The 22,282-nt window shown below is 42.5% G+C and overlaps 1 protein-coding gene across 4 annotated transcripts in view; it reads left to right on the top strand.

The window, feature by feature from the left end:
• SLC25A13 (solute carrier family 25 member 13) overlaps nt 1-22,282 on the top strand; it is a 184,484-nt gene that overhangs the window by 127,343 nt on the left and 34,859 nt on the right. For all 4 annotated transcript variants that reach the window (XM_088018338.1, XM_028119853.2, XM_028119860.2 and 1 more), the window contains 2 exons: nt 2,590-2,642; nt 4,181-4,261. In XM_088018338.1, the coding sequence (XP_087874464.1) occupies nt 2,590-2,642; nt 4,181-4,261 (134 nt within the window). The remainder of the gene's footprint in view (nt 1-2,589; nt 2,643-4,180; nt 4,262-22,282) is intronic.

The following is a 22,282-nucleotide window of genomic DNA, read 5'->3' as shown; positions in this document are numbered from 1 at the left end:
CTTGCTTGGCCCAGATGGTTTCGTATTCATGTTTTCTGTGCTGCTTTGGTTCATTTAGATTATAAAGAGCATAGCCCGCCTCCAACTAGAGAGAGCAGTTTTGGTTAAGAGTTTCCTCGAGAGAGAAAGAAGACAGATCTCCCAGTGATTCCAGGGTAGGAATGTCCCTGGGACCTGGCCTCAGAGGGACCAGAAGATGGTCAGGTCCGCTCTCCCCACCTGTGCACGCTTCATGGGCTGTGTTCTCTCTCTTTGGTGTCTCTGTTGCATTGGCTTCACATTCTCTTCTGTCTGTCCGTCCACTTCTTTTCTTATGCTTCTGCTCCTCATGTTTCATCGAGGCAGTAGGCCACCCAGGGTTTCAGCCGCCACCCTCCCGACTCCGCAGGGCGTCTGCTCTGTCTCTGCCTCTGTGCTGACCGGCTCTTCGCTCTCAGGGCTCTGTCGCGCTCCTGGGCAAACACTCCCCACTGGCTCGCTACCAGCTCAGAGGTCCTGGGTTGCTGGACTCATGGCCTGCACGTGTTTTAGGTTTCTTATCCTTGTGTGACCACCTGTGGGCCTGGGTGAAGCAGGCTCCAAATATGGCGGCCTAGAGGAGACATTGCAAACTCAAATCCAGGATCAGGCAGGTTAGGTACGTGAAGAAAGGCAGGGTGTGAGGGGCAGTTACATTTCTGCCGTGGGGCACGGGACAGGTGAGTGTTGTCTAAAAACATGGACTCTTGAGGAGGAGGGCTCAGGTTGGAATCCCACCCTCACCATTTATTAGCTGGGTGATTCAGAATGGATAAATCTCTTGTGTGCCTCAGTTTCCTCTCTGCAGGGTGGTTGTAAGGATTAAATGAGTCAGTAAAGTGCTTAAGGTGGTGCCTGATACGTCATAAGTAATACGTTAGCTGTTTTTAGGTCAGCTGTTTTTAAAGAACATTTTCATTACTTTCTCCCATTTTTCCTGAAACAGGAAGCTCTTGGTGCTTTTTGTAGAACCAGAGGCACAGAAAAACATTTCTCACTTGTGAAGATAGCAGAGCAAGAAAAATGATGAATGAAAGTTGTCCTCAATCCCATGTTGTCATTAGGGAGTGGAGGGACCTTAGTGAACTGATGCTGGGTCCTAACGGGCAGAGCCTCACCCAGATGTAGCAGATTGCTATAATGTCAAAGAGGCCGAGGGCTGTCAGATCGATCCATGCATCGATCGATCGATCCGTCTTTACATCTTTGCAGTAAGCTTAAATTACGTTTGAAACCTTGTACTACTCAATAAAACACATCTGCAGACTGGATACAGACAGCCCTCAGGCTAGTGACTTTTGGCCACAGGCTTAGGAAGATGGTGTGTGCCAGGCTGGCCTCTCCGAAGAGACTGCAAGTGAACCTTCTTAGGTTGACTAGTTAGAAAATTGTTGTTACCGACAAAGGCTAACATTGTGAAGTCCCTCTCAAGGACAACAGTGTGACATGGGAGAGCAATGCGTTCTGATCCTCAAGGTTAGCTCACATTGTGTTTCTAAGAAAAGGCATCTGCCTTTCATTTTATTTCTTTAGAACAAATGAAAATGATAACATTTTTTAGTATACCTATGTCGGTCTGCTCCTTTTGGGAGCGCATTTCCCAGAAGCGGCCCTTTCCCGTCAAAGGCAACCTCTTGCTGTGCTCTGGTGCGGAATTCCCACTCGGCGAACACGCTCAAAACGGAACTTTTCACACACACACACACACACACACACACACACACACACACACACACACACACTCTTGTATGTCCTGTCTCTCGCACGCACGCACACACCCATTAGTATGTCCTGTCTTTTTCCCCACACAGCAGCCAGAGTGGTCTTTTGAAACTGAATTAGCATATCCCTCTCCTGATGGAGGCTTGTGATTACTTCTCGTCTGACTTAGGGTCCTGGCCTACAGTGCGGCTATAGTGTCCGGCCCCCACCTGTTCCTGTGCTTGGGCCTGCTCTGTGCCAGGTGGCTCGTCAATGTTCACCCTCATTTTTGAGCACACCGGGCTTGTTCCTATTCTGCTTTCTTTGCCTTATCTGTTCCCTTCCAGAATGCATTTTTCCCCAGCTGTCACGTCTTCAGTAAAGCCTCTCCCTTCCTTCCGCCTGAGGCCGGTCAGAGCAAGAACCTTGTTTGTCTTGTGCTTGTCACCAAGTTATAGTTGCTAAATGAATGAATGGCTAAACTGTGGGCCTCCAGGGGTGGGCAGATGAGAAAAGTGTTAGAAAAAAATAATATAGTCACTAAAGTACACTTATTTCACGTATTTAAGAGGCAGGAGGGAAAAGAACAAACTTATGGAATAATGAGATTTCCTGTATCACTAATACTGTTGATTTACCCAATGTGCAAACGACCCAGAATATGAGTGGGAATTTACTTGGTCCTGATGTGGCTCTTAGACACATTTGTACTTACACATTCCATTTCGAGTATTCTCATTAAAAGTAATAGCCTAAAATCTCAGCAGAGATTGCCCCAGTGTTTAGATGGTGGTCCCTTCTTTAGAGCTGCTGATTTGTTTAGTTAACGGTAATTTATTTAATATACTTCTACTTTTTGTTGCTTTTTAGGTCTGTTGCCACAGTTACTGGGAGTTGCCCCAGAGAAGGCCATAAAACTTACAGTAAGTCTTTTCAGTTGATGCTTCTTATGCAGAGAGTTTGCACACTCAGGAATCTAGCAGATATTCTTATGGGAAACAGCAGGTTTGTGTTTCCTCGGAGGTGATAGCTAATTCGAACGTAGGCACTCGTCACACACAGTTTTTTCACTGTCCTCCACTGAACATCCAAAAATGTGATGCTATATTTGAACAGGACTTGTGGTGGCTGCTACCACCACCACCACCACCACCCACCACCACCAACTACCACCACCAACTACCACCACCACCACCACCACCAACTACCACCACCACCATCAACCACCACCACCACCACCAAAGTGGCAGCAGCTGCTGCTAAATTGGCCTCCATCCCTACCAGATATATGGTACATGTATGTACCTGTATGATCTGTTATTATTTAATCTCCAGCAAAGTGGGACTGAGCATTTACAGATGAGGAAAGTGGGGCCCACGGGGTTTCAGTATTTACCTGAGTCCACACAATTCATGAGTGGAAAGAGAAGAATCCCAAACCAGCTCATTACATGTGCCATTGGTAGAATTCGTTTTTCGGGTATGTTCTCTAAGCATCTGCCAGGCCACCTGTTCAGGGGTCTGAGTTCTAGTTGAAGTTGATCCTTTATCCAGTGCGAGGCTCTCGTGTGACAGATTGGAGATATTCAGTAAGTTTGTGGAATGGACAGATACTGCTTTTATATCACGAAGGTCATAAGGCCCCAGAAAGTTAAACTCCAATTTTAGATTGGGCTCTGTAGCCTTGGTGCCTAAAATTCTTTTACTTTGTTATTATGTGGCCTTGGGACAACTCATCTTCTCTGGCTTGTGTCTTCCAAAAACATGATTGATTTTTAAGATGACTTGTAGTACATACCATTTTGAGTACATTATACTTAACTAATTAATTAAGGTTACTGATGTTGAGAATTCTTAGATACTAAATTTTTTAAGCTGAAAAATCTGCTTAGCCAACTTTTTCTTGGTGATGTGTTTTGTTTTAGATTAAATTTCGTTAGCAGACATGAAAGTGATTTTTATTCAGACTCTAAACCAGTTCTAACTTCTAAAGTGTATGTTTTTATTGTGTGCTTGGGGGTCAATACGTCTTTCTTATGCTGTTGTAATTGGCGGACATATTTGCATTTTAGGCTGGTAAGCCATCTATCTTTTTTTTTTTTTATTTTAAACTTCAGTTTTAAGTAATCGCTACTCCCAACCTGGGGCTGGAACTCACAACCCTGAGATCAAGAGTCACACGCTCCACCCACTGAGCCAGCCAGGTGCCCCTAAGCCACCTGTCTTTCAGTTTCTTTCTCCCGGAAACATCAGGAATACTTAAATATATTTTACCTTTTAAAAAGTACATATGTGCTATTAAAGGTACTTCTCAAACTCTTTTAAGATCCTTAATTTATTCGGTTTATGATTACTTCAGTATACTGACAGAGAAAAAGAACATATTATTTACAGTTGTATATTTATATGTGTTTAATGAATTTATATTTTTCATCAGCTTCTGTAAATATTTTTCTTCAAGGTGAATGATTTTGTGAGGGATAAATTTATGAGCAGAGATGGTTCGGTCCCACTTGCAGCAGAAATTCTTGCTGGCGGCTGTGTAAGTACCTTTTGCATAACTCTGCGTTGAAAAGACTTGTTTCCCATGCATACTCCCACCGTGGTAACCTAATGTGGACTAAGGCTTCTGTTCAACCACAGATCCTGTGCAAGGGCAGAGTCTTCTAGGGCCCGAGAACCATTCCTGAGATGGAAGGGTAAATGTTTGTGAAATTACTGCCTGTTAAGTCATGCCTGTTAAATCCGTCATTGCTTTCGTTTGGTTCTGTAGTAGAAGTGATTTGTGGCAGAAAGTGTTTGGCCTTTGAAACAATCTTTGCTAACCTTTTCCTAAAGTTAATTTGTAGTACATTCTTTCCTCATGGCACCCTCTGCTGGGTCAGGCACTAAAATTTGTAGTTTGGAGTCGGCAGCCATAGCCCTCTGCTTTGCTTTGCCTTCCACGTACCAGCACCTCCTTAAGCTTCCCTGTGCTTCTGAAAGAAGGATCCTGGGAAACAACTGGCTGAGTGTGCTCCGTATTGTCGAAACCGCTTGGAATGAGTATTTCTTTATATGGATGAACAACCTGCATCTTGTTCTTAAGCTCAGCAAAACATGATGTCTCGTTTTATCTCATGTACAGGTTTGTTCATGTGAATGCAAATACTTTAAGTAAATTAAACTCTTCTACAAAGACTGGTGCTATTTGAAGATAAGGTTAGTTAAATAAACGGGCTTTGATCACTAGGGCAATACAATATTGGTATATTTTCCATCTAAACCTGTTTTCTTTTCTTATAAGAAAGATGAGGTCACTTACTTTTTTAGTTAGCTTGTTCTGTGCAGGAAATGGCCTTCATAAAATAATCTTTTCTTGAAAATCATTGCATTTCGATGCTGGGTAAACACCTGAGAATATTAAACCTTTGTTTGGAAAGGGCTTATTGTCCTGTCTGGCTTTGAATGGGAGCAGGAGCTAAGAAGTCCTTGTCCTGGTCATTCTGAAGAGATAGACGGAATTTGGCTCTTGCCTGACTCTCTTTCTGTTTGATCACTGACCTGTCGTAGATGGCCAGGTAGGGTCCCCTTGTCCTGTAACTTTAGGAGCACTCAGGGTGGAAAAAGGGAGGCTTTATTGTGCTAAATAAAAAGGGCATCCAATAATAATCAAAAAGAATATTATTAGGAGGTGCAGAAGCTGCTCTTCCCGTAAGTACTCTTCATTTGAAACAACGGGAGTGTCCGTTTGAGGTACTCAGTTTCCTCATGTTAAAGGGGCGCGTCCACCGGCTGTCCCTGGCCTGGCCTCCAGGCTGTTGCACGGGTGTTTCTGTAGGTCAGGGGGGTTTGTTTCTTTTAAAAAGTCAGGTTGTAAACCTGCTGGAAAAGACATGATTATATATCTCTGTCAGAGTTTAAAATGTGAAATTAATTATGTGATACTGCTCCAGATTTTGGCAATAACCTGGAGGTTTATTATCTTTTTAACGAAAACATTTTGCCTGCATGTGGGTCTGGGAGATGGGTTGTGGCACGTATTGTCTGCCGTAGGTGGTCTTGTTTTCTTTTCTGTGGTCGCCCATTTCAAACACAAAGCACAGGTTGGCATCAGAAGTGGTGCCTAGTTACTGTAAAGAGGTGCAGCCCTTCTTCAAGCCTGATCTAAACATGGGCTTAAGATTGGAGCCGCTTGGGCTTTGCAGCTACTTAAAGTATCTGTGAAATGAGGTTTGCCATCCTTCATCTCAAAGGCGGAAAGACCGTGGTCCACGGTTTTCAAGCCTCCCTTTGCGCTCCCCCCGCCCCGCAACACTACTTTAAGAAGTCAGAGTTTATTTTTCAAGTAAGCAATCCTGTAGGTAGCAAACAATGCAGACCCTTCAACTCGCTGAGCAGCAGGGTGGACGATCCCATTCTCAGTGTGTTTTTAAATCAGCAGCATCCTCCTTTGCTGCGACGGAGGATGGAGTTTCCCCGCCCTCAGTCAGACACACACCTTAGACGGTCTGCGTGGGCTCCACAGGCTCGCCTCTCCAGTTGGGAATACAGAGGCCTTTGAGAGGCTGGGTCACATGGCCAGCTGTCCTTCTTAGTTCACCCAAGCATGCCAGGCTCTGACTTTTAAGTCCCCGCGGAGCCCCCTAGCTTCATTATTACCGAGAATTAGTACACATGGCTGACTTTTCACTTGTAACTGAAGCTGCTCATTTCTTTGAAGAAAGCTTTTTCTGTTTTATAGTCTGTTTTTTGCAAAAACAGGGAGAATACGCAGGGAGGTCTTTGTCTCGTAACCTTCACAGCACTTGGCAAAACTAATAGTCTGTTTTATTATATTGTTTCGGAAAAACGACCACAGTGATAGTAAATTTGGAGGAAAATTTTAGAAGAAAAAGAATAAAATTAGTCCCGTTCATTAACTTATTTTTGATTATAGCAAAACTTGTAACTGTGAAGACATTAAAAAAATCTTCCGTTCCATTGATGTGTATAAAAGGGTCAAATCTGACTTTATTTTTAAAGTCATTGTTTGCACTGAACTTAGTTTTGGTTTAGAGCACTGTTAAAAATTTGACTTGAGCTTTCTGAGCATTTTTATAGATTCACGCGTAACAGTAGTGATACATTCAGCACGGTTTAAGACCAAATTGAAATGCTGCGCCTGGGGTTTACAAACTCTGAGTCTGTAAAGTTCTCTGTGGTTTGTGTGTTCTCCATACATTGGTTTGCTGTGCGCTGTATTAGGCTAGTAGTTGTAGGAGTTTTGACGGAGACCCAGATCCTCAGGCATCCCTGCACAAAATACATAAACCTTCTCTTTCTTTCCATCTTTCCCCTTCTTGGGTCGGAAGCTCAGTGCCCGGAGGGGGACATGATTAGGGGCCACTGTCAGTGACGGTGGAGCTCACAGGAAATGTGGCAGAGGAGAAGGGGCCTGTCACTACGCATTTCCTGGTAGGTTCCCAGTGAATTTAAAAACTGACATCATCTCTCACCGCCTTGTTGTTGATGGCTTGCTGCTGCTTCTGCCTGACACAGTAATGCCGTGTGCTCTGAAAGTGGCAGTCCCCAGTTCAGCAAAACAAGTGTGCAGTGACAGTCTTCTCTGCTTCCGGTGAAATAGAGGGTTGAAATCCCGAGGGGTCTGGGATCTTCGGTTTTTGATCCTTTGGTCTTAAGTCATCAAATAAGGAAATACAAGTGGTGCCGTGACTGGTTTCAAGGAGAATATAAATATGATGAGTAATTTAGTTGGCATGAAAATAAATCTACACTGAAATGAAATAATATTCACTAGGGGAAAAAAGTGACCAAGTATAAACCGCTCTCTTTTAAAGTTCATATTTAGTAAAAATTATTTGCATACCAATAGAAAATGATAGCATTCTGTGATCGTTTTTAGAAAGACAAGTAAACATGCTTTTTGAACAATAGTCCTTTGACAATAGGCCCCTGGTATTTCTTTTTCTCTTGAGATCCCTACACACAAACAGATGCACATTTGTGTGTGTTGTGTGTGTGTGGGATACATCTAGTGCTTATGGCAGTTTATACTCATTTCAAGTGGCAAAGATAATTGATGTGCTCCGTCACTGGTTTGGAAAAGGATTGGTGAGGCTGTGGCATGAAGAGCAATCTTAACTGCAGCCCCCTTCAAGTATGGCCCTATTGTTGCCTGTATTTCCATTATTACAGTGATCCCCATATGCATTGATATTTTTATGCCTGTGTGTATAGCTGTGTATCAGATACCATTTTTCAGGCAAGTTTTTATCATTCACCTTTTTTACATCACATTCAGTTGTAGTTAATCTTTATTATTTAAAAAACAAAAAGGTACAGACACTGATGTGCCTACCACTTAGGTTAAGATGTCAGACTCGACAAATGCAGCTGGAGGCCCTCGCATTTCTGGCGTGATAGCTTCTCCCTCCCTCATCTCCCAGGAGATAACCCTATCCTGAAAGTGGTGGTTTTCATTTCCATGTATGTCTTTATACTTTTTATAAGTATATCCCTGAGCAATATAAATGTTTGCTTTTGGAGGCTTCCTTCTATAGGAACAACTCATGATTCTTACATTGATGCCTTCACATTTTACCCCCCCCCCCCCCCGCTGGTGCAACTCATGTGCTTTGCTTGCAAGAAAAGAACAGTAAGTGGGAATATAACATTGAAATGTAATGTGGTATACAGTGAGGATGCCTGTTATAGAAGTGTGGATTTATAGGATTTTATATAGATATAATTGGGACACTGTATTTATTTAACCAATTTTTTGTAACTTGGAGTTTCTTCCCTAGACCTTGCCCTAGTCCTTTCCTCAATTTCACCACTTAAACTCATGCCCAACACTAAGTAGATTTAAAATTATAACCCTCCTCACTGCCAGCATACCTGTTCCCTGTCTGCCTTACTGTCCCCACTCTTCCCTCCTCCCTAATGGGAATGATTTTAGTGTTTCTCCATCATTGAGGAGGAGAGGTATTCTGGTTATCTACTGTTGAATAACAAGTCCACCCTAACACTTAGTGGCCTCAAAAGCAATTTATTACCTCTTACATTTCTGTGGGTTGACTGGGTTCAGCTGGGTGCTTCTCATTTGTGATCCCTGTGTGGTTATAGGCAGATAGCAGCTGGGGCTAGAGTCATCTGAAGACTTGACTGGGGTGGATGTCCAAGACGACTCACTTGTGGCCGGCAGTGATGCCAGCGAGGACATTGTCCAGAGCACCTGCTGCAGCTTCTCTGCATAGCTTGGGTTTTTCAAACTTTGGCAGCTTGATTCTAAAGGGGCCTTCCCTAAAGTACACATTCTGAGAGTCCTAGCAGAAGCTGCAAGACTTCTTAGGACCACCTAACTTTGACTGTCACTCCTGCTGGATTCTTTTGGTCAAACAAACCACTTATGCCAAAGTTCAAAAGGAGGGAAATTAGATTTTTACCTTTCAGTGAGAATAATAGTAAAGAATCTTTAAACTATCTCTGGAGGGTTCAGTAGGCAGTATTGTAGGACAAGAACATCCCCATTGCCCTCTACTTTATGATGATTTCATTGTTAATCCAATGTCTTCTCCGAGGATCTGTTGCAGATTCTAGAACCCATTCCTGCTTCAGATTGCTTTTGGCTGCAGGGGGCAGAAACTCATTAAAGCAACAATAGCAAAATGAAGGTTTACTGTAAGGGTGTACATGAAATTAAAGGCTCTAGAAAACTGAAGCAGTTCTGGGAACTGGCTACTTTCTGCATTTTCTCCTGTTGGCCTTCTTGGTCTCTCTCACAGTGACTTTCCATCTCTCCGCACACTTTTTTTTAAAGATTGCATTTTTTTTTTTTCCAAAGCAGTTTTTGGCTCACAGAATTGGGAGAAAAATACAGAGATTTCCCCGAATGCCTTCTACTCCTACACATGCATAAACTCCACCACCATCAACTTTCCCCAACAGAGTGGTATAATTATTACAATTGATGAACCTGCATTGACACATCATTATCATTCAAAACCCATAATTTACCTTATGGTTCACTCATGGTGTACATTCTGTGGGTTTGGACAAATGTATAGTAACATATATCTATCATGTTAATAATCATACAGAGTATTTTCACTGTCCTAAAAATCTTCTGTGCTCTGCCTATTCATCTCTCCCCTTCTCTTCCACCCTTAGCTCTCTTCCAATGATCTTTTTACTGTCTTCGCAGTTTTTCCTTTTCCAGAATGTCCTAGAGTTGGAATCACATACGTGTAGCCTTTCCAGATTGTCTTCTTTCACTTAGTAATATGCATTTAAGGTTCCTCTGTGTCTTTCATGGCTCGATGGCTCATTTCTCTTTAGACTGAATAATATTCCTTTGTCTGGATGTACCAGCAGTTTATTCATTCTCCTACTGAAGAACATCTTAATTTCTTCCAGGTTTGGGCAATTATAAATAAGACTGCTATAAACATCCTTGTGCAGGTTTTTGTTGAAAACATAAGTTTCAACTCCTTTGAGTAAATTTCAAGGAGTACAGTTGTTGGTTCTTAAGAGTATGTTTAGTTTTGTAAGGAACCTCCAAACTGTCTTCTAAAGTGGCTATACCATTTTCCATTTCCACTGGCAACAAATGAGAGTTCCTGTTGCTCCACATCCTTGTCAGCATTTGACATTGTCAATGTCATGCATAGCTTTTTATTTTGCTGATCCATTTCTTCTCTTCCTCACGGTTTTGACTTCTTCTAGAATTCCTTCATATTCTTGCTGGCCATCTGGCCTCTGTCCCTAACAGATGACCTTCAACTTCTTTTCATCATCAGCCCCAGCTGATTAGTACAGGTAGCTCAATTTTGTTTCATTTAATTTTGTTTCATTTTCATTTAATTATTAAGAGAGGAAATTTGATTGGCAAGCATCAGCTTTGTGGGCCAGCCTTGATTCATGACCCCACCCATATATTAATAACTTTGCTTAACAAAATCATTTGTTCCAGCCATCTGTAAATGCATTCAAATACTTCCTGCACTTGTATTTTGGTTTTAGCTTGAATCCTGTAAGTATCCCCTGAATAATAATGTATGTAGTTCTGTCATAAAATATACCTGAAGGCATATTCTCTATGATTGAGCTTGAAATCTCTTGAGGTTTCAAACCAAGTCAAGAAAAGCAGGGAGAAAATTTCCTCATGTAATGAACACATATGCTCTGAAACTCAGCTGGTGAGTCAGATTGCCTGAAGTGGATTAAGTCCCATTTCTGCGATCTTTTTCAGAGTTTTCGGTGAGATGTCTCACAGGGTAGGTTTCTTAAGGCAGAATTGTTATTTATGTGTGGAGGTGTCTGTGCACATATCCAACTTATAAATATAAAATGATGTGAGGCACAGTCATTAGGTTCAGTTTCTGTGAGGTTGCATCTATGTGACATGTCAAGTAGCCAAGATTTATTATGCATTATAATGATGCTATGGAAATATGGTTATTATTTTTTTAATGCTTACATCTTAATAGTTCACTTGTAGTTTAATGAAAATCTATGGTTAGTTACATTGTTTTCAGATGTTGTCATTGTTAATATTTGGAATATTCTCTGGGAAGTTTTTCTGCATTCCCCCAAAAATGTAAGCCCATATTGTATCTCCCACTCCTTCCCTTCATTCTTCCTTCCTTCCTTCCTTTTTCTTTCTTTCTCTTTCTTTCTTTCTTTCTTTCTTTCTTTCTTTTTCTTTCTTTCTTTCTTTCTTTCTTTCTTTCTTTCTTTCTTTTCTTTCTTTTCTTTCTTTTCTTTCTTTTCTTTCTTTTCTTTCTTTCTTTCTTTCTTTCTTTCTTTCTTTCTTTCTTTCTTTCTTTTCTTTTCTTTTCTTTCTTTCTTTTTCTTTCTTTTTCTTTCTTTCTCTCTCTCTCTCTCTCTCTCCCCCCCTCCCTCCCTCCCTCCCTCCCTCCCTCCCTCATTTGTCAATGGCAATTTGTAGTTTGATGGATGACTTCCAACAAGATTGAAGTGAATGAAATTATTCTTGCTTTCGTAAGCTTTACATTATGTACATTACTTTTCATTTGTTTCCATATATTTACAAACTCAAAATTGTACCAAACACATATTTTAGCCAACATTTTCTATATTTCAACATATGTTAAAATTGTGTTTTTTAATTACAAAAAAAAAAATAGCCATATTCAAGCTAAGGTAGAAAACAAAGCAAAAGAAACTGGCCATAATTCTTCAATTCTCATAGTGTAAGTTTTTTAAATTTGTACATATGCTTCATCTCTCTCTGTCCACTCTGATGACTCCAAGGCTTAGGGACTGTATCAGGTAACGTGTGGTCTGGCTTTGCCACTTAAGGAGCTCTTCCTTTATAACTTTGTGCTGTCAGCTCCTTGCATCCTGGGGATCATGGGTAAATGTTGCCTGCACTGAGACATCTGCAAATGCTGAGAGAAGGACCCCTGTCTCACTGTTATGCCTGGATGCCTAGCATTGTGTCTAATATATGGGAGAGGCTTAAAAACATTTATTGAATGAATAAATGCTTGACTGAAAGATGTTGGTAATGAGGGTAGTAAATGTAGGGTAGTGATTGATATACTGAGTTGCTGTTAACTTGGATACAGATAGTCATTGAAGAGACAGTAATTCCAGGGATCAGAGTGTGAAGGAAATGATGGACTTTAGGGATAGCTGTAACATGCCTACACATACATATGTGGATGTTTCTTTTTTCTTTTTAAGATTTTATTTGTCAGAGTGAGCAAGCACAAGCAGGGGGAGGGGCAGGCAGAGTGAGCAAGGATCCTGACTCGGGGCTTGATCCCAGGACTCTGGGATCATGACCTGAGCCGAAGGCAGACGCTTAACTGACTGAGCCACCCAGGCGCCCCTGTCCGGGATGTTCCATAAGAAATGTTTTCCATACCTCAGTAAAGGAACTAACCATTAAAAAGATTCTATTTATTTTATTTGGCTTCATTCCAATCCCCAAATATTTACAGAACCGTAGGAGCAGAAAGAATATAAAACACTTAAAACACCTGGGGTATTTGAGATAGCTTATTTATTATTGCTTATTTTGTTAGTAGAAAAGATTTTATTGAATGGTTAATATGTGAAATTATCATGTCAGAACCATGAAGGAATCACACGAAAGAGTGGCTTTAAAACAAAAGAGACTAACAGTGAGTTCCCACTACACACCTATTATAATGGCTGACGTCGGAAACACTGCTGATGAGTGTATGGAGCAAAAGGAACTAATTCATTGCCAGTGGAAATGCAAAATGGTACAGCCACTTTGGAACATAGTTTTGAGGTTCCTTACAAAACTAAATTGTAAGATCTGGCAATTTCAGTCCTTGGTTTTTACCCAGAGGAGTTGAAAACTTATGTTTTCAACAAAAACCTGCACAAGGATACTTACAGCAGCTTTATTCATAGCTGCCAAAACTTGGAAGAAACCAAGATGTCCTTTAGGAGATGAACGGATAAATAAACTGTGGTATAGCCAGACAAAGGGATATTGTTGAGTCCTAAAAGATACGAGCTATCGAGTCGTGAAAAGACTTGGAAGAACCTTAAATGCTTATTAGTAAATGAAAGAAGCCAATCTGGAAAGGCTACATACTCTATGATTGCAACACAGAATCCAGAATAGATAGGACATTCTGGAAAAGGGCAAAACTATGGAGACAGTAAAAAGATCAGTGGTTGCTGGGGATGGAGGAAAGACAGAGAAATGAATGGGCAGAGCGAAGAGGATTTTTAGGGCAGTGGAAATACTCTGTGTGATATAATCATGGTGCATATATGTCATTATACATTTGTCCAAACCCATAGAATGTACTAGGAATGAACCGTAAGGTGGACTGTGGACTTTGCGTGATCGTGACGTGTCAGTGTGGGTTCCTCAGTTGGAAGAAATGCAGCACCCTGGTGGGGATGATGGTAGTGGGGAGGTTTGCATGTGTGGGGGCAGGGGGTAGATGGGAAATGTTTTTATAAACCTGAAACAGCTCTAAAAAATAAAAGAACCAGTAAGTAGCAAAAAACGTTAACCACAACAATCTCGAAGTTGGAGGCTTCAGAGAAGCCCGTGAGGTGGCTTTGTCATAGTGTGGCCAGAACGTCTTCTGGGGCCTGGGACTAAGGCAGGGGGCTGTAGTGAGAACTCTGCCTGGCTGCATCTGTGGAAGCCCATGCTCCAGACTTCAGCTGGGCTTGGAGCACACAGAGCTGTCTGATGGTACCCCGAGTTCATCAGGATGGCCTGCCTAGCTAAAGTGGCTCCAAAATGTCTTCTAGTAGGGGAAAGGCCAGCTGGTGAGAGGCCCGGAGCCAGCCTGATGTCTTGTTTTCTCCCTTTTCCTCCTGTGACAAAGTCTCAGCCTTGTTGGACTCAACACAGTTCAAACACTGGGCCATCCTTCTGGTTATCTAATATATGGGGGAGGGGTTTGTTATGATGTGAAAATATAAAGAAAGATTGGGCTGCAGCTTTCATGCAGTTAAGGTACTTTAGACATTGAAGGTCTGTAAATCATTACATGATTCTGGTAGTAGTAGTCAAAATAGACACGTATCACTGACAGAGCCCAAATGTGAACATACTTGACAGGTCTGTAACTTAATTGCTTTTTAATGTCAGTCAAACATTCCACTTTGGTTTCTTGGCCAAGCTTCTATAGGCCCTCTTAAAATCCTATGAAGTTGAAAATATGATACTTAATACTTGTAAAATGTGTAAACAGCATAGCCTTTTTGCTATGTACTTAAGAATAGGAAATTTCAATTTGGTGTCTCTCAGAAACAAGTGGTGAGAATCTAATTCCCTTTTACAATTTCTTAATGGTCTAGTTACAGAGTTTTTATTAAACAGCTTAGTTTACACATCAAATCAAAGGAGGAGATCCTATATTGTTTCATGTTTAGAGACGTGCATTTAGTCTGATAGTCTAACCAGGCGTATTAGTTTGCTAGGGCTGCCATAACAAAATGCCACAGACTGCATAGTTGAAGTCCTAGAAATTTATTTTCTCACACTTAGGAAAGCCAGAAGTCCAAGAGCAGGGTGTCTGCAGCTTGGGTTTGCTTCTGAAGAGTCTGTCCTTCACTTGCGGATGGCCGTCTTTTCTCTGCGTCTTCACATGCTACCCTCAGTCTGTGTGCTGCCGTATTTTCATCAACTTTAAAGGCTCCAGTTATCTAGAACAAGGGCCCACCCAGATGACCTCATTTTACCTAAATTGCCTCTCTACGGCCCTATTTCTAAATACAGTCACAATCTAAGGCATAGGGTTAGGTCTCCAACATAGGAATTTTTGAGGGATGCAATTTAGTCTATAACACTAGGAGTTACACTAAAGGTTCTTTTCTCAACTTGCAGCAAGGACTCAGCTTCTTGATTGTAGCTGAGGGATGACGTCTCCTGTGGGCACTGGGTCCAGCACTGTCCCTTCAGAGCTGGGTAGAGGGTGAGGGGCCTCTTGGCTTCGTGCCCCCTCACATTTGCCGGCTTCTTTGTGAGCTTGTTGAATACCTGTCTTCAGTATTGCCAAGTACCTGACTGCTGTCAGCTACTATATTTTAATTTCATTCATCCACTGCTATTTGCTGAATATTTTTTTTATACCTCTGTTTTTTTTTTTTTTTTAAGTAAGCTCTGTGCCCAGTGTGAGGCTCGAACTCACAACCCCAAGATTGAGAGTCATGTGCTTCACCGACTGAGGCAGCCAGGCACCTCCCTGTGGTCTTTCTTTTTTCTTTTTTGAGAGAGGGTGAGAGAGAGAGAGAGACGGAGAAGGGGCAGAGGGAGAGGGAGAGAGAATCTCAAGCAGACTCCCCATTGAGCGTGGAGCCCGATGCAGGGCTTGATCACATACCCTGAGGTCATAACCTGGGCCGAAATCAAGAGTCAGACACTTAACCAGCTGAGCCGCCCAGGTGCCCCTCCCTGTGATCTTTATATACGATGATAATACCTATAACACATACAAATTATTTTCATGTCTCCCTGTAACATTGAGTTAGTAAGAGAGTAAATAGAAAATATCTCGAAGCTTAGATTTCTTAAGAAATCTTTGTTTTTCAGTTTATCTAAATACCAAATACTGTCATCACTTGGGCATTCATTTTATATGTAACATGCATCATTAGACATTTACTAGTGTAGACCTTTTTTATAGTTACAATTTTATTTGTATCCAGATAATCAAAATAATGTATTTGGGTTTTAGTTTAAAAAAGCCATATTCCATAACTTCATATTAATCTATTTTTGACACATGTAAGCACACATTTTAGAATGTCAGTGTGCAATTAGATATTCTTAGCACATGTCATTTGTGAAAAGCACTTTGAATCTAAGTACATTCAATTGAGCATAATTAAAATATCAAGATACACATTCTTCATATACATTTTGCCACTTAATTTTTTAAGTAGCTATAAGTATCTACCATGTGAATTCAAATTAAAGGGAGGTGATTAAATACAGTGATATTTAATGCTTTTAGTTTAAAATATAACAGGAATTACGCTATGTTAAAAAAAATACACCGCTGCGTTTTCTGTGGACAGCAGATTGATGACAGGATTGATTTTTTTTTTTTTTTTTTTAATGCAAGGCTGTTAATAGTTTCTGAATAGTCTCGAGACTGTTGCCTAGAATGGTTTCACGGGATGCAGATCATATGAGAGCATGCTTCTTCATCTTGTGAGTACTTTTGACTCAACTCCCCAGGTCCCGAGAAAGAACGCTCAGGGACACTATCTAGGTTAGGAAAGAAGCTTTGGAGAAGGACTTGTTTAGTTCCTAACAGGTGAAAGAAAATGGATCCTGGAGAAATATGAACTGGAGCTCCAGAACCAATCCTTTAGATAATGTATTAAAGCTACGGCTCTTTTCCGTAGCTTAATGAAAAGCAGATAGCCTTGGCAAGTCATTTTAAGGCATGTGACTTTAAAACCTACTTGTTCACAATTATTCGACCTAAACTATGGTAGGATCACTTTAGTGTGAAGGTCACTTCCATGGAGTACTTGGAGAAATTGGACAATGCATTAGAGTCCTAGGGTATGTTGCCTTTCTATTTGATTTCTCAAAATTCTGTTTTTAAAAAGTAGATTCATCACTTCCCACAATAAAATTACCTGTGCAACATCAGAAGTGTCAACAATGATCTTCATCATTACATAACATGGCAAGAGGAATTTGGGTGACAAAATTGTGAGAAAGAAGAAGAAATCAAGATAACAGTAGCATCTGGTCAGTGAGCAAAAGCTGGGATGGAAGCCACATTTCAGGTTCTTTGCAGACTCTCTAGCCCATTTCAGAGAAGGGGGGTATTAGAGGGGAAAAAACCTGTAATTTTACTTTGAGCCATGAGGAGTGTCTTGTGAAAAATTAGAGCATTTGGAAATAACGATGCTTTGTGTCGATAGAGCCCTATTCATTTGAGAAGCTTGGTGCTTAGGCTTCATGCTGACATAGTTGTAGCTTCCACAGTCCCATGTCCCCTTCTGGTTGCTCTTAGCCTTCTTGATGCAGAGGTGAATTTATGAAGATCATTATATAAAAGGATCACAACCGCTTCAACTGTCCTGGAGACGTGAACTTTGATTCGTGTTGGTAGTGGAATGGGACATCTGGCATTGACTTGGGACAGCTTTAAAGGTCAACATTAGAAGTTGATCTTGGATGGAAAGGGCATTTGTGTGGCTTTCCTTGTAGCAGTCTTACTACCTGGTCAAAAGAACGTGCCCTATACCTCGTTTTCGGCAGTGGGGAGCTTTTGTGCTGCACCCAACCTAGTCTCTTGTCTCCATTCCTTCTGGGACCCAGGGTGCTCATTTTCAAAGTGGTTTGCTGGTGCTGGGGGCAGTCCACAGCTGAATGGAGGTGCAGAAACCAGTCCCCCTGACAGAGTGTGGTAGAGGCTATGTTGGTCAGCTAGCCATTGCTGATTTAGCAGCTCCTTCCTGCAGCAGGACAGGATGAACCATTTCTCAGTAACAGAAGTATGTCAGAATTAGAAGTACCCACATTTTGTTGAATGTCAGCTTGAATTTAATTGATAAAGTTAAATGAATTTAAATAAAAACTCTCCAGTTATGTTGAGCACCTCTCTATCACCCATCACTAGGGGAGATTTTTTAAAGATTTTATTTATTTATTTGAAAGAGAGAGAATGAGAGAGAGAGAGCACGAGAGGGAAGAGGGTCAGAGGGAGAAGCAGACTCCCCGCCGAGCAGGGAGCGCGATGTGGGACTCGATCCCGGGACTCCAGGATCATGACCTGAGCCGAAGGCAGTGGCCCAACCAACTGAGCCACCCAGGCGCCCGAGATTTTTTTTCCCCCCCCCAAACTTTTTTTACTCGAGATTGCTACTTCCTGGAATGCTCAGTATCACTGTGCTTTCCTCAAAAAGAAGTTTTAATTTACAGGTTTCTAGGAAAAGACAAAATGGGAGCTCATTTGTACTGGCTTTGAGGGCATTTGGTAAGCTAAATTCACCTAAACAGAGTTCTGTCCTATATTTGTTAATGGTGGTCAGTACCATTGATTGCTAGGCACTGGGGTACATGCTTTATGTGCATGCTTTCGTTTAATCTTCACATAATCCTATAAATAACTTCTAGAACATGTGCTCCATAAGGGTGGGGATCTTCCTTAGTTTTGTTCACTCTTACACAGCTGCTCTAGAGTGGACACACGAATTTCTTTAAAAAAAATGCTCCAAAATATTTTGTCACACTGATACTCGTATTCACCCCAGTGTGGTGGGCAATGAAACGTTCTTGCTCAGTACCTGGTAATAGCCTGGGTAAGAATCCACATCTCACTGAACTGACTTACTCCTCACCTGCAAGTCCTGTGCATGCACTGGGGTCTCAGTAGGGAACCCACTGTGGTGCTGCCCGTGGCTCTGGGTCTCCTCGGGCAGGTGCAGATCACAGCCCTAAATAGCATGTAGATACATCGCAGCTTGCCGTGTCTTTGTCTCTGGGAGTTGAGGGGTGGAATGTGTGAGCCATTGCATTGGACTCGTCTTTAGACGTCATTAGCTACCTCGTTGACCTGTCTGGGTTGCACGTTGGACTAACTTCACCTTAACTTCTGGAGAGCCGGAATATTACATTTACTGTTGATTCTCAGAGGTCATTTGTTGTTTTGTGTTTGGCTTATGAGAGAGCTTTCATCACCTCCTTTTGCTAAATCCTGATCCATTTGATTCTATTTTTCTTTATCTGTGGAGCATAAGTAGTAGGGCAGGCCCCTACCATCTGCTTCACACCCTGACTTCCTCTCTTCCCCCACCCAGAACCTGTACACTGTTCTGCATAAGTGTAACAGCTCTGTTTTATCTTTTCACTCTCCCCCAGAATTTTTCTCCTTAATTACGCTAAATACATTTGCATTCTACCTTGCTGGCTTCCATAGATGACATCATCTTTCTCTTTCCCTTTTATACAAACTCAAATTTTCCAGCATCCATTTTCCCATCTTCCTGGTCACAGGTCACACCGTGAGCTGGACCTTGCCTCCCTGTGCCACTGTTAGCCTTCTCTCTTTGAAAGCCCCTTTCTTCTGTGCCTGGATTGCTGTACACCGTGGTCCGTGGTGTGTGGCAGAGGCTTCTCATCACTTCTTAGGTCTCCACTCCTGGTGTTTCATCTCCCTGGACCCCATGTGAGCTCCTGCCTTCGGTTGGCACAGATGTGGGATGACGCCTTCGTCCATCTCCATCCCTAACTCCCAACTCACCTTTCCATTGCCTTCTGGATGTGTCCCCCACCCTTATGTCCCTATGGTCCTGTTACACAGATGTAAAATGATGGGTCCTTTCTTTGCTCCTACACACTCCTTTGGCCCCACATTCAGCAGCCGGGCCCTGGTGCTCCCTACTGCATCGTTACTCACGCACCCCCGAACCCCTACCTTATTACTGGTGCAGTTGTTCTGATTCTGGTCTTTTTTTTTTTTTTAATCTCCCACCTAGTCTGCTAAAACCCTAATTATTGGCCCTGCCCCAGGGCTCTCCTTCCCTCCTGAACCCTCTCCTTTCTGCTGCCTAGTCGTCTTTCTGAGATGTAGGTATTAGTCATGACACTCTCCAGCTCCTAAACTTTATTTAGGACCTACTTTGCTCCCAGCACATGAACACAGGAAGGTACCATCTGCAGGACGGAGCCTGAGTCTTCAGAGTTGCATTCGAAGGCCTCCTGCGATTTGGCCCCAGTGGCCTTATCTTCAGCGTTCTCTCTCCTAGCTCTGCGTGGCCAGTGCGGGCGGCTGGTTGGTCCTGCGAGCTGCCAGGATGGGTGGTGCTCTGTGGTGTAAGGGCGTGGCTGGCCTCCAGCAGGTCGGCTCTTCATCCAGGCTCCCCTTTCTCAGCTTTGTGATCTCAGGCAGGTTACATGAGCTCCTTCACCCATTCGGGCTCGCTTTGCTCACTTATAAAACTGGAAGAATATTACCCACCTTATATGATGAGGACCAAAAGGGAAAATTCTTACAAAGTTCTTAGCATAATGCCTGGTACGTAGTTAGCACCCAAATAAATACCAGTGGATGATAATGTTGATCTCATCATAATGATCATTCTTACTAAAATTTTACTGGACAGATGTGGTGCTGGGTCTCTTTACCCTGTAAGTGTGGCAGGCCCCTGTCACTGTGCCTTCGTGCCCTTCTCCGCCTGGATTAGCTAAATCCTGACTGTATGCAGTCACCCGCTGATGTCTTATTTTCTTACATGCCTTCCCACTTCTCCACATTATCCCAGCCAGCAGAAATCTTGCTCTCGTTCGAATTGCCATGGCAATTTGTCTGGACCTTACCTTGTGTATATTATAATTGCCTTTTCCCATGTGCCATTTTTTCCTATTCATAAGGCATATATTTATTGGGCCTAGTGGAAAATCCTTTGCTTGCTGTCTGTGTAGCCCTGTTTAAGTGCTGTATTAGCTTGCTAGCGCTGCCATAACAGAATACCACAGACTGGGTGACTTAAACAACATGAATTTATTTTCTCACATCCCTGAAGGCTGGAAGTCCAAGCTGGTGTTGGCAGGGTTGGTTTCTTCTGAAGCCTCTCTCCTTGGCTTGATGGTGGCTGCCTTCTCGCTGTGCACTCACATGGTCTTTTCTGTGTGCACGTTTGTGTCCATATCTCAGTAGGACAGCAGTTACATTGGAGTAGGGCCCACCCATATGACCTCTTCTTCCTCTGACCACTTTTGTAAAGGCCCTGTCCCTAAATACGTCACCCTCTGAGGTGCTGAGGGTGCGGACTTACTTCAGTGTATGAATTTCGTTGGACACAGTTCAGCCCATAACAGTTTCTTTAATGTGTTATGCCTCAATTTTCTCTTCTGTAAAATCTGGAAAAAATACCTCTGAGAGGGCTAAAGATAGGTAATCCATGCAAAGCAATAGCCCAGTAGCCAGTAATAGGTGCTTCATGAGTATTTATTACTTCGCTCCTATCTCAAGGTCCTTGAGAACAGGAACGCTTTCTCACTCGCCTCATGTCCTTGGCGTTCTCAGGACAGACCGTGAGCTCGGTTACTTCTAAATATGTGGTGAATTTTGATGACGTGAATGAGTGAATGATCAGGTAGCAGAAGTGCGTCTGCTGTAAGTACATGTGTTTGTCTTTAGATGGATCCAGATGCTGGGTAGCAACTACGATTTCAGCGAGAAGGAACATACGAGGAAACCTGTAGACAAGTCAGTGTGCCCACTGTAAAGATGATGTGCCACACAGAGCCAGTCCTAGTGTAGAAAATCTTCGCCTGTCCTACTTGCCACAGACTCCAGAAGGTTCCAGGGAAATGATTTGTGACCAAATTCCACACGCACACACAACAGCGTCTTCACACAGCCAGGTCTCTCAAGTGATGAGGGACACAAAGCCATCATACACAATAGGTGTTCCTGTTGGCGGGCCGGCGGAGCCCGCTGTCTTTGATCTCCCGGGGCAGAGACGGGGTGAGGCACTGTGAATGGACAATAGGTCGGGAGCCGGGAGCGCCTCGGCCAGTGTGCCGCTCAGTGATCAAGTCGTGGCGATGCCCAGACACTGCATCTGATGATAAGCATCGTCTCTCGGTGCCTCGGAGTCTCTCATTTCCTCCAGCTTGACTCCAAAGGACCGATTCATCTTCAGAACCTCTACAATGTGCCACTTTGAGTCTGTCAGCTCTTTTTTTCTGAGCCCACCCGAGGCAAGGAGCCCATCATTTTGTCTCAGTATCCTTACCCTCTCTTCCCACTGTGTCTGTTCCCTGCAGCTGTCTGAAGTGGATTTGACTTTCGCATTGTCCCTAGGGATTAGAATTCACTCTGCAGTGCTAAAAGAATCGGTATCTATCGATTGGCTTGGAGTCAGGGCATTGAGTATTAAGTTCTTATTTTGTAAGTAACATGAACTTTGACAAGTGTTAGTGCAGACACAAGAGGGCGAGTAAGACAGCAGGTACAATTCTGTACTTAAGAATTGTACCTTTACCAGTGGCACCACCTGGAGCTGTATAAGAAGTTTGTTGTGAGATCACATGTAAAACATAAAAGTTGCTCTCTGAAAGAAAGTGGAAAACTGGAAA

This window comes from Eumetopias jubatus, unplaced genomic scaffold, assembly GCF_037043125.1.
Source record: "Eumetopias jubatus isolate StellerSeaLion01/CBP00866 unplaced genomic scaffold, mEumJub1_p1.0 scaffold_14, whole genome shotgun sequence".
NCBI lineage: Eukaryota > Metazoa > Chordata > Mammalia > Carnivora > Otariidae > Eumetopias > Eumetopias jubatus.
The sequence above is the reverse complement of the archived record's forward strand: the minus strand, read 5'-3'. Positions and strand labels throughout refer to the sequence as shown.